The 13016-nt window shown below is 36.8% G+C and overlaps 1 protein-coding gene across 1 annotated transcript; it reads right to left on the minus strand.

The window, feature by feature from the left end:
- Positions 1 to 2907: 2907 nt before the first annotated feature.
- LOC131936234 (uncharacterized) lies at positions 2908 to 9033 on the minus strand (the record flags this gene model as incomplete). Its single annotated transcript, XM_059293143.1, has 3 exons — positions 8967 to 9033; positions 3651 to 3716; positions 2908 to 3544 (listed from the first exon to the last, which is right to left on the minus strand). Coding segments are annotated over exons 1-3 (761 nt in total), but the record flags the coding sequence as incomplete, so codon positions are not given.
- Positions 9034 to 13016: the final 3983 nt, after the last annotated feature.

Below are 13016 nucleotides of genomic sequence, written 5' to 3' on the forward strand. Positions count from 1 at the left end.
GGTGAACATTTGAATACCGAACTAGATAATGTTGTGTAGATAGTGTAATTAACGAATTTGATTGGTTGTGGTCAGTTGTGTAAATAACCATTTAGACTGATAGTTGTATAAAAAGTCTATATAACAAACTAGACTGATGTGTAAGTAACGATCTAGATCCGTGGTTCCCAACCTTTTTCGAGTGGCGACCCCCTTTTATAAAAAGTAAGTGACCCGCGACCGCCATAGAATTAAAAAGCCGAAATTATTATGGAAATTAATAAGCAGTAAAATATGATTTTCTAGTAGTAGTAGACTTTCAATATGAACTACTCTTGATAACTGTTTTAATAGCATGAGTAAAATTGCATACTATTCACTAAACCTTCGTGGTTAAGTTTTTAATTATTTTTTTTTTGTTAAAGCCAATCTATGTCATTATAATTATCTTAATTTTGTTTTTAATCGAAGAATAGTGTTGAAAATATATTCTTGAAAAGTCAATCAATTTTACGTTTGGGTATGAATGGTGAATACTACACCAAAATTGTGTCTGCAGTTTTTCATCTTACTCGGAATCATTCTGCAAATCAAAGAATTCATCTTGTAATTCATCGGGAATGCTGGCAACATCAAGGGAAGAAGAGAATGGGTAATGCGTAAATGCAGATTCTTCTTTTTTTCAGCTCAGAGAAATAGCGATGCAGTTCGTTTTTAAGAGATTCAAGATGCCCAGAAATCGCTTCTTTCAAAATTTTAATTATCTCACAATCAGATTCATCTACCACGCCGCAGAGTTTCTCAAATTTACAATATTTCCAAGATTTATTTTCTTTACCGATTTTGCAGTTTTGATAAAAATGCCCCGAGATTATCATGGAAAGTTATAATATTCGTTCATTTTCCCTGAAGCTTCAGGTTAAGCTTATGTTGATGTTCGAACCACTCTAGGTCGTTTTAAATATACCAAAAGGTCTTGTTTCCTTTGCACTTCCAAGAACAATTTGATTTCAGATTTCAATTCAAAAACACAATTTACAACATTTCGTTTGACAGCCAGCGTACTGTAGTGTAGAAGAGCAGAACCTCGTGATCTATATTAATGTTTTTGCTCAGTTCTTTGAAGGCTCCAGATTTTATATAATTTACGACTTATACTAGCAATGGACTCTTGATGTCGATTGGTTAGGGCAGTGGTTAGGGAGCTAAATCTTTTCTGTTTTCTGAAAGCCCGATTTTGAGCTAAACATAGATGGTGCGCCATCCGTACAAACCCCCACAGCCGTTCTAATCCATTTTAATTATCCAGTTTCAAAAAAGATATTTATTTTCTCCATTCTATCTTCACAAAAGAGCAACTCTTCTTTGCTATCATCCGCATGAATATAGACACAGACCAGCAACAGCGAACACGAACTCACGTCTGTTGATTTATCAACTTGAAAAGCAAACAATGGTGAAAACTTAATTTCAATAAAAATGTGTTATTTAACATTTACGTACATGCAGCGTTTGATGAAATGTTCTCCTATTGTTTTTTTTTTGCTTGGCATTTTCTATCGCGACTTCATTTGATGTTTGCACTAATGCTAGTGAAAACTTCCTGTTCGATCAAGTCTCTGGCGTTTGCAACTAGCTTCTTACCGACGAAAGAACTCCATATATTTTTTGGTGTGTTCCGAATGACTCGTCTCAAATGACGTTTTAGTTTTGAAGATTTCATAGATTCGTGACTGAGAACAACTTTTTACAGTGCGCTTTGTTTCTTCTCTATTACATTTCCAGTGATGTTACTAAAGCCGAATTATAAAAATTCTTCTAAATATTTATGTTTTGTTTCAAATTACTAAGGTTTAGTATACCAGTTGGCGACCCCCCAGAAAGACCTTCGCGGCCCCCAGGGGGGTCGCGACCCCCAGGTTGGGAACCCGTGATCTAGATAGATTGTTGTAAGCTTCGATCTTTAATTAGTTAATGAGTTACCCATCCATCTCCCCACTCCCCAACCCATCCATCTCACCACTCCCCAACCCATCCATCTCACCACTCCCCAACCCATCCATCTCACCACTCCCCAACCCATCCATCTCACCACTCCCCAACCCATCCATCTCACCACTCCCCAACCCATCCATCTCACCACTCCACAACCCATCCATCTCACCACTCCCCAACCCATCCATCTCACCACTCCCCAACCCATCCATCTCACCACTCCCCAACCCATCCATCTCACCACTCCCCAACCCATCCATCTCACCACTCCCCAACCCATCCATCTCACCACTCCCCACTATAATTCCCCTCAACGTTTGCCCCGCTGTGTGGCCGCAGGTGCCACCTCCCGTCATTCCCCAGCCTGTAGACATACGCCCCACTGGAGCCAGGACAGGTGCACGTTGTGTACCAGTACCTGGTCAAGCCGTTCTCCCTATTCTGTTTATGCGTCCATCGTCCTACAGAGACCTGTTTAGGACAGCCATGAGGATGTGAAACTATAACCGCTAATTTATCCACATATGCAAATTTCCCGTACTTGTACTTAGGGGTCATCCATAAATGACGTCACGCTTTTTTTGACGATTTTTACCTCCCCCCTCCCCTCCGTCACACGTCGTCACAAAAAGCCAGACCCCCCCCCTAAAATGACGTCACACCTCAACCTACAACCCCCCTCAAAATTGCAGTTGAATTTTTTAAAAACATCGATATTTTTCCAAAATCTTGTCTAAACTATTACAATTTATTAAAACAGTTATCTAAAACGCAAAATAACGTCTAAAATTCGTTTTCTAACATTGCTTTTTTATAATACAAAAATGTGACGTCGCAACATCTGACCCCCCTCCCCCTCCCCCTCATCACACATCGTCACAAAATTACGGACCCCCTCTCCCCCCTACGAGTGTGACGTCATTTATGGATGACCCCTTAGCTTTCCTGTGTAGTTCAACAAATCGCTGTTTCATCATAGCCAGTTGGTCAACCAGTTCTAAGTCACACGTCACAAATCTCATCTCACAGCGATCTCCCTCGATATTCGCCCTCGCCACCTCCCACCCAGCCAGGTACACCACGTGACTTTTATCATCATCAAAACCAAAAACACACCTGGTCTGTCTCGCCTCGCTGTCATCAAAAACCACGTGTGTGGCTGTCACCACACTAATCACCCCCCACACTTTGCTGGGCGTGGCAGAGACCTGACATTTCTCACACTGACACATCCGGTCGCAGTACTTGTGTACGCGGCACACCCTCCCCGTCCCCAGTCTCAAGACAGTACCCCCTCGGTCGTTATAACACGGATAAGGGACCACCGTCCCTGGGTAGAACTCTGGTCTCTCTAGACTGGTGAATTTAGTCTTCACCTGGACAGTCAGAGCAGCCGACGCTTTGATCGTCTCCAGCATGAGCTCGTCGTCATGGTAACGTGAGGGGAGGCAGTATTTGTTGAAGTTTTTAAGAGGTATAAATCCTCTGTGATCTGGATTCTTCTTGCAGCCAGTTACACGTTTGTGTAGATCAGCTTCTCCTCCATAGCACATCTCAGCTTCATGATTTCCTGAAAAAAAAACAGCAAAAACAAACAACTATTAAATTATTTAGCATAAAATAGATACAGAAATACTTAAAACTTAAAAGGTTTTAATTAGCTTCTTTTATCTTACCTGGATTAAACACACAAGATTGGTCGGTTTTCGTAATTTTTATAGGGCTGTCACCGTTTCCAAAATCTAAAGTTTAATAAAAAAAATAATCTAATTAATTTAATTCTTTTGTTCGTGATAATAGATGTACACTAACAAAGTCATTTTGAAAGTAGATCGAAACAAAGAAATTAATAAATTAAAACAACGTTTTTGGGATTAATCATGAATACAACATGTATAAAATCTTGAAAAAAAAAGACATATTTTCTTTGTTTATAATGGTAAAACTTATTTTCCTAAGTAATATTTTCAATATATATTGCAACCGATGCTTTTACTATTCTAGCTTAATGAAATATACGCTTAATCTTTAGTTTTTAGAGACAAATTAAAGATGAAACGTATATTTTTTCATTTAAAAATAATCTACATAATAAACATTGTTTCTAAATTAAGTTCTTATTTTACTTAGATATTGAAATATACATTGATGAGTCGATAACCCAGTTTTTAAAACAATTAGTTATGACTGTTTTTCCTCAACAGGACGATCGCTCATGTATCGACGACACCCCTCATAATTAAAGAACAAACCTGGACCAATGACCAAGTGACTTATGTCGCTAGTATTCCCTTACAAATGTCCCTATACACAGATATCATCTACATGTTTAGTTTTGTAATGGCTGGATCATGCACTGCGAATGTCTAAAAAAAAAAACACAAGGCACCCAAATATGGCACTGAGATGGACTTCGAATTGGGGTGGGGGCAGTATTTTCCCCAAACTTTTTTCTCCAGGGGGGGGGGGGGGGCACTTATTATTTTCGGAGGGACGGACAATATTTTCCGGGGGGGGGGGGGGGGGGTGGGGGGCGTACACTGTTAAAAGTATATGTTTTCTATATAAATTCCATTTCGTTCGGGGGAGGGGGGGGGGGCGGTAGACTTTGGAGCCCTCCCCCCCCTTGAAGAGATGCCTGGAAGAAACTCTGGGTGGGGGTGGGGTAATAGAGTGGGGGGGGGGGGGGGGGACTATGGGAAGGTGGAGGGAGATGGAAAAAGAGGCGCTGTCTACAGGAACACATGCAATTTTTAATGATTTTTTTTACAAGCTTTTATTTAACTTGCTTCCTCGTCATGTCAGGATCGAAACTGGCGAGCGAAATTTCGACCTCTTCTAACCGACCTATTTCGATGAAACTTAACACGTGGGCTAAGACCCGAGAATAATGCCGTCTGAGATCAAATAGGACTAAATTGGATGTTAAATTAATATTTTAAGAATTAATTTTAAATTTCCTATAAAATATATTTGCCGCGCTAATATATTCACATTTTTCGTGTTTATTTAGCGCGCAATTTTTTTAAAGTCCTTCAACTCCACTAAATTAACAATTTTAAAGTGCTGAAAAAAATGCATTAAAATGCATTATCAAGCTTTTATGTAATAATTCACTGAAAGGTGAAAATAAATGATTATAACAAAAAAAGAATAAACAACTATTTAAATAACTAAAAATAAAAACGCAAGTCGCTTCATAAATTATCGCAAAACTATTCGATTCATAATATAGAAACCCTGAGTTTCCTTTGTTTTATTATTTAAATAGCAGCTCATCATTATATTAAAGTTATGCATATTTTTACAAGTTTGAGTTTGATAATTTAAATTATTTTTTTGGCCATAGGCATGTAATTTACAACGTCCCCTTGCCTGGCCATCTTCGCTTTAGTATTACAGTTTTCATCATCGGCTTGTGAGGACTGATACAGATTTACAATAGTAATACTTCTTTCTTACACGTAGCCCACTTTCATTCATTTAAGATTATTTACTTATACATAAATCTAATACGACAAGTCTAATTGCAAATTTATTTTTAAACCTGAAATTGCAAATGTGTATTAAAATGATGATTCAAGGATTTATTTCTCATCTGTGTAATGGGTTGAAGGGGTTTGGGCTTTAAAGTAGGGGTGAAATAAATTTAGGATTAAAGAAAAAAATATTATAAATATTATAAGCAGCCGGAATGTTATGTTGAGTACAATGAGACACTTCAAATAAAACATTCTTCATTCTCCAACATCTATATCTTTAGCAGACCTCCCACAGTTTATTTAGTTTTATAAATTTATTTTAAACATTTACTAACATAGTAATAATAATTTGAGGAATATGGAATTGAAATTAAAAGTATCTTATCGGCTGAATGATCCTACTTTAAAACTTATTAGAATAATATATTTATTATTTCTATTGGTTTAATATATAAATTAGAGGTCAATTATAATTTGAATTAGAATAGTTTTAAATTAATACATTGTTTTCTTTTACCACTATAATTCATCATGTAATATATTAAAAATAGCAATGATTTTTTTTATCTAATTGTCTTTTTATTGAATTTTGTAATTTGTATAAAGGATTTTTAAGAATGCCTTTGTGTTCTTCCCCTTATCAAGAATTGCTTTTACTTTCTCGACTACGAAGCGTAGTGGAGGTATTGTAATCGTGTATTTCTCAAATCTCGACGTTTTAGACTTCCCTGAGTCGGAACATTGTTTTGTAATTTTGTCCATATGTCAATGTGTGTATGTGTGTGTGTGTGTCTGTGTTGATGTGTGGATGTGTGTCTGTGTGCCTGTGTGTCTGTGAACACGATAACTTGAGTACCACTACAGCTAGGTTGATAAAATTTCATATATAAGTATTAAATCAAATTTGTAGTTCGATATCAACTTTACAGCGATTTCCAATAACCGGAAGTGGAACTTATTCTACTTTTGGTTTTTTAAAAGCCTATAACATGAGTACTGTTTCAGAAAGATAGACGAAATTTAACATATAAGTAAAAGATCTAATACTCTGCCTTCTTTCAAATTTTGAGTCATTTCCGTTTACCGAAAGTAGTACTTAAAGTTATTTCCGATTTATCAAAAAACGTATATGAATTTAGAAAGTACAAGTATAGAACCTCAAAATAACAAGTTTTTAGATGCATTAATGTAAGAAAAAAAAAGTTTTTTTTAGATATGATGGGGAAAAATAATAAGTTAACATGTTAACCGCATTAGGAAAGGTTAAGTTTACATTTTAACTTTTCTTAATGCAGATAAATAAATACCAAGACCCATGGCGTTAAATATAATATTAAAGATAAAATATATTTTTCGACAGACGTTTTAATTGTTCCAACATATCTAAAGACATTTTTTTGCATTCTTATTTTTATGCGTTTACAACATTTTTTTTGTTGGTTTTATACTTGTTTATTATTCCTTAAAATAGAAAATAACTAGCCGTCCCGGCCAGGCCCTGCCCTGGGCTCTGTGGAAAACCTATCTGTAAAGGACCGTTACTTGTGTTTTTGTTAAGTAATAAGAAATATATTACTTTTCCAATTAAATATCTACATGCAAATAACCCTCAATCTAATTCTAATTGTAAACGTAACCCTTATCACAACCAACCACAACAAAACTAAAACTAAATACAAACGTAAACACAAACGCAAACACAAAAGCAAACACAAACAAAAACGAAAACACAAAAGCAAACGCAAACATAAACGAAACGCAAACGTGAGCGCAAACGTAAACATTAACACTAACGCAAACATACAAGCAAACACAAACGCAAAAACAAACGCAAACTAAAACAGAAACCAAAACTCAAACACAAACACAAACGCAAACGCAAATTCAAACGTAAACACAAACACAAAAGAAAAAGAAAAAGTAAACACAAACGCGAACGCAAACAAAAACACAAACACAAAGGTAAACCACATCAAACATAAACGCAAACGTAAACATTAAAATTAACACAAACGTAAACACTAAAACAAACTAAAACGCAAACACAAACTCAAACATAAAAAAATATTTTACATTTTTTGTTGTTTGTAAATCACATGCGTAGTTGGTATAAAGAGACGTAATTTGTATACCTATTTTAAAAAAAAATTGAAATTTGTGTAAAGGGTAGTACTTTATTTTAATTTAGTTTTTTACGTCAATAAAGATGATAAGTTGAAAAATGAAAATTTATTTTAAAAATGTATCAATATTGAGTTTTTAAATTATCAATTTTTTATTTTATTTTAAACATAAGCACTTTAAGAACATTAAACTGTGGTGAGAAAGTCGAGGTATTTTACTATATGCATGTCTCCCAATGGTCCGTCCACCACAGAGCCCATTTCAATTTTATTAATTAATTAGACTACTATTTCGCACTATTATACACACAGTGTTTGCTGTTCACTTGGTGTGCATTTCTCTTTTTCTACGAGATTCTATTCTTATTTAAAAAGTTTAAGTAATTAAAAATTGATTAAAAAATCATGTCTATATCCCCAGTTGCCATCCCCCGTAGTGTTATATAAGAATATTCGAGAAAGTTTAGGGGAGATCATTCCCGCTTTATTTATTGAGAAATCACTAAGACAAACTAGTTTACAATATAAAACAATTCTAAAGAAAGTAACTAAACTGTTCTAGCTAAAAAAAATGTTTAGTTACCTACGTACTTAAAAACAACACAAACGTGAAATCTGTAGAACATTGATGCAAAACAATCACATTCAAGTATTTTTGGCATCTTATCTGTTTCCATAACATTGATCACGTTTTAAAAAAAAAGTTATCGGACCCTTCCTTAGATCTAGACATTCAATAACTTGAAAATAACGTAATTCTAAATGCAATTACCGAAAAGATTAATGAAATCGCTTCATTAGAAATGGGTCAAATTTGAGTCACAAGTCTTGACCACAACCAGATAACCTTAAACATTCGGACAGACAACCTAACAGACATTTCGACAGACAAACTTTCGATCTAAATAAAACGGCTTTTAAAAATATCTACGAATACTAGCACATACCCGTTACTTTTGTGTGTGTGTGCGGGGGGGGGGGGGGGGGGGGGGAGGGCAAAGGATTTGTTTTGTTGAATGCCATAATTATTTTTTGAATATTGCCAACTAAAAACCTGGCCAGATCTAGGACAGAGGCGTAGCTAAGGGAGGGCGGTTTGGGCGGCTGACCCGGGCGCCGACCTTAAGTGGGCGCCTAATTGGGTAGAAAAGTAAGCTTATTTTGAAGTGCATTGCAGTCAAAATTAAGCAAAAAGAATGCTACTTGACTCTACGATAAGGAAAACAATTATTAATGGTGACTGGTGGAGGGGATCCTTTTTCGTTAGGTAAATAAATATATAAATATAGGGACAGGGGGGGGGGGCGCAAAAAAAGCTAGTTCACCCCGGGCGACAAAAGGGGTTGCTACGCCTCTGGTCTAGGATTCAACATCTATTGGGTTTTACCTTCAGGCACATGTTGTGAGCCTCGTTTTCTTTTTCGTTTTTGGGCAAAATTCCCCATGACAAATTTTGCTGTATTGATGAAAGTTTCATCATTAAAAAATAAAGTCTAGTGAATGCCCATGTTCAAGAATTTCATGCAAGCTATTTTTATGCAATTTTATTTTTATGTTTATATATATATATATATATATATATATATATATATATATATATATATATATATATATATATATATATATATATATATATATATATATATATATATATATATATATATATATATATATATATATATATAAATGCAAGCATCTCTGTGTTTCCCTTGTGCACCACTTCACCGTTTACGAATCGCAATAAAACTTCGAAAAGTTGTTGAGATTGCTCATGGGAAGGTGTCTGAGAATAAAAAAAAATTACTTTCGGTAATATTGAGTTTGATGCCCCTGGCTCCATTGTGAGTAATATGAGGCCTACTTTCAATTTAAAGACTGCGATATAGTATGTATACGATGGGCTACTATAAACGTTCACTAAGTCGAATCAGACGTGTTCTTAGGCGCGCAGACAGGGTTTGATTGGCTTTTCGGGCTCCCCCGTGAAGACTGGCTACTATGGGCTACTATAATCGTTGACTAAATTGAAATAAGGCGCCCCGTGAGCACTTTGGCGCCTACATTCGTTTTAAAGAGCACCCTACAACAGAGACACGGTGGCACACGACATTCAATGACTAAACCGAACAATCGGCCCCCTCCCTACGCCCCTGACACCCGGAGTGTGATTAACGTACACTCAAGGCTTTCATACAGCACGCCTTGTGGCATCTGCTCGGTAGTGTGTTATGCTTTCTACTTTTCCGGTTCGTGTCTAAGTCTCATGGGGTGGATGAAGTAGAGTTAATCTGTTTCAATAATCGGCATACAAGAGGATAGCGTGTTCAGAACTATACCCAACCGCCATTGTTTCCTTAACGTGAGTTAGGTACACATCAAAGCTGAGTGGACTCAGGGACGTCCACAGACTCGAGCTCAGGATCCGAACTCAAGACTTTCGGGTTAGCAGTTGTAAGCTTTACCACACGATCCTAATCTGTTATTACATAATTATAATTATTTCGTAAAAAATATTTGTTTTTTTTTCAAATTATCTTTCTTAACTAATATTCATGAAAGCCTAATACTTTTTTTTGGTCGCCTTTTATTTACTAATTGATAATGTAGTTAAATAAATACATATAATGTTAAGATTGTAAGGTAAGAAATTGGAATAATAACATACAAACCTACCCGTTGTTAGCTGCTGTAATTAAATGAACGATCTGTTTACCTCAGATATTGCGACGTTTCTATTTTTAGCAGTTCAAGTAAAAATAGTTTTTCCCGATGTATTAGATTTTCCCGATATTAGTTAATCATATTTAACATACCAAATACGAGTTCGCTTAGCTTTTATCGCTAAGTGGGGGTCAGCGATTTCATGAGCGATCAACGGTTGTATTAAAAAAAAAACACTTTTATTTAATTTATATATTTTAGTGCATTTAGGGGCCTAATTGAATTGTTTATTTTATACCATGTCCACCTTTTCAAACATCATTTATATTCAGTGTTTGTATTGGACATTATTCGTTTTAATTTTCGCGGGAGGGAGGGGCGAACTTCAATTTCCAGGGAGATGGGGCCGGACACTGGTTAAAGAATATATTTTCTTAATAGATTAGGACTTAAGACATTTTCTATTTAGTTTGGGCTGTGGGGAGGTGGTGGGGAGGTGGGCGTGTTTCTGAGGAGGAGGGGTCGGAAAAAGAAAGAAACTCTGCTTCTATTATTCAAATGTTTGTTTCAAACTCAACAAAACACCCCAAAAGTATGATAACGTCGGCTGTGTATTGTGTGTTCACACTGATATTGATATTATCATAAATAACTAAGTCAAGTACCATTACGGTCTGTGAGGGTACAGGTGTTTTGAAGATGGTTACCACCAGTTGTGATGGTACGAAATGCAATCTTTGTTTGAAGGTTCTTCTTGTTGTATCAGTTGTGAGGGTGGGGATTTTTAAGATGCGGAACGAATGAATGCAATAACACACAGTTCAAGTTCAACTATAATTGTTCTTTATTAAAATGATATATGTTCAAGTTTCTACCTAACTGATCTACACTGTACTATTTACTTCTACTACTGACTGTTCATACCACATGCTACCTACAACTACGCACTCCCATGACCAATCCTAACACTAACTGTTCTCTACATTCTACAACCTAACACCTTCTACCTTCGCTAGCTAATCATGATCTCCTAACTATCTACATTCTCGGCCGTCTCTGACCGCTACCTAACAACTCCTGGCCTATCTCTCTACTGCCCCACGCCTCAGTGGTCAGCTGACCGTCCCACGTGACCGGTCAGCCCTGTGCGCCCATTGGCCTCTCTACCCAACCAACTAGGCCTATAGTCTGTTTCTGCTAACCTATATCTGCTAAACATGTCTGACGTAATCTTGCGTCATCACATATCTCCCTCCCTTTCTGTAGCTGACAAATTATATTTTTCAGCGTCTGCTACTAATCTAATACATCAACAACTATCTATCTTACTACTCTATTCTATCCCTAACATCAATCATGTAAATCAAATACAAAATGGGACAGCACAGTTTACAAAAACATAAAATCTTGTGTCTGTGTTCTTGAAAAAAAATGTCATTGTTTTCGTTCTTGTGTAGGTATCCTGACGTCTGTGGTGTCTCTGCTTGCTTATGTATGTCTATGTTTCATGGTATGTGTGAATTCAATCATGTATAACTCAGTTCTGGCTAGGTTGTCGTGTACTGGCCTTGAGCTAATCTTAGTAGAATGTGTAACTGGTTGAACGGGCTCTGCGAGCAGTGTAAGTGTATGTGTAAGTGTTATGTAATTGCTTGCGTTCCTCTGTGGTGGGTGGGTTGTGGCGAGTTTTGATGTAAATTCCCGTGAGGCGGGTGTAGGCGTAACTTTCGTTGGTCAATGTGATGACGCAACAAACTCAACGCTGGTTGAGACGTCCACGTAGAGTGGTTATACGATGAACTGGAGCTGTCTGATGCGGTGGCGAACATTGACGTAACGTTCCGACGCTGGGAACTTGGACGATGGGTCGTCTACCCTTTGTATGTGCCGACGTAGGTGTACGTAGCTGGCGGTCTGTTATTGAACCCCAGTGCGGGTGCGACGCGGTGGCGATGCGTCCGCTGTCTTGACCAGGGCAATTCTCTGTTAAGCAGGGCTGTTCGCTGTCCAGGTAATTCAACGTAATCAGGGCTTCATGTGGCGGCATTCTTTGAAGTGTCTGCTTCATCTCGTCTCATTCTGAATAAGCGTAGTGGGTCTGAAATTGTATTACGAGACCATGAGCAATGGTTTTACGTGACCATCTTAGTGCCCGCGCAGACAAGTATTCAGACAGAGGTACCTTCCATTAAATAAAAACCTCAATCCCAAATTTAAACGTGCTGAACACTTGTCTGGCGGTACATACATCATACAAATATAACATTACAAAAATAACCAAATAAAAACTCAGTACACTCTAATCTAACAACAATCCGTAAAGCCTAATAAACTCAATAGACGTAAACACTACTAGAGCTTAGAAATAGCTTCACAAAAAAGAATAGACATGTAAGTGTATATAAATAATCGTGCCGTTTCAAATAACATTTGAACACGTAATCATATAGTGGAGCAGCTCTCACTATCTGACTTCTGACAAAAACTGGCTGGCTTGACTTAATGACTGACTTCACTTATGACTTCAGTAACCTGACTTATTTCACTTTAACTGACTTCAGTAATTTCACTTATTTCACTTTGACTTCAGTAACGTGACTGACTTCAATTTAACGACTGATTCCACTTTGACGACTTCAATTACTTCAACTTGACGACTAACTTCACTTTGAAGACTAACTTGACCTCGACGACTTCACTTCAATTCAACTTAAAAGACTTCACTGACCGACTTAAACTTCGACGACTTTAACGTCTTCACTTTGACTTCAAAGAC

This window comes from Physella acuta, unplaced genomic scaffold (assembly GCF_028476545.2).
Source record: "Physella acuta isolate Inbredline_101_S28 unplaced genomic scaffold, ASM2847654v3 ptg000172l, whole genome shotgun sequence".
NCBI lineage: Eukaryota > Metazoa > Mollusca > Gastropoda > Physidae > Physella > Physella acuta.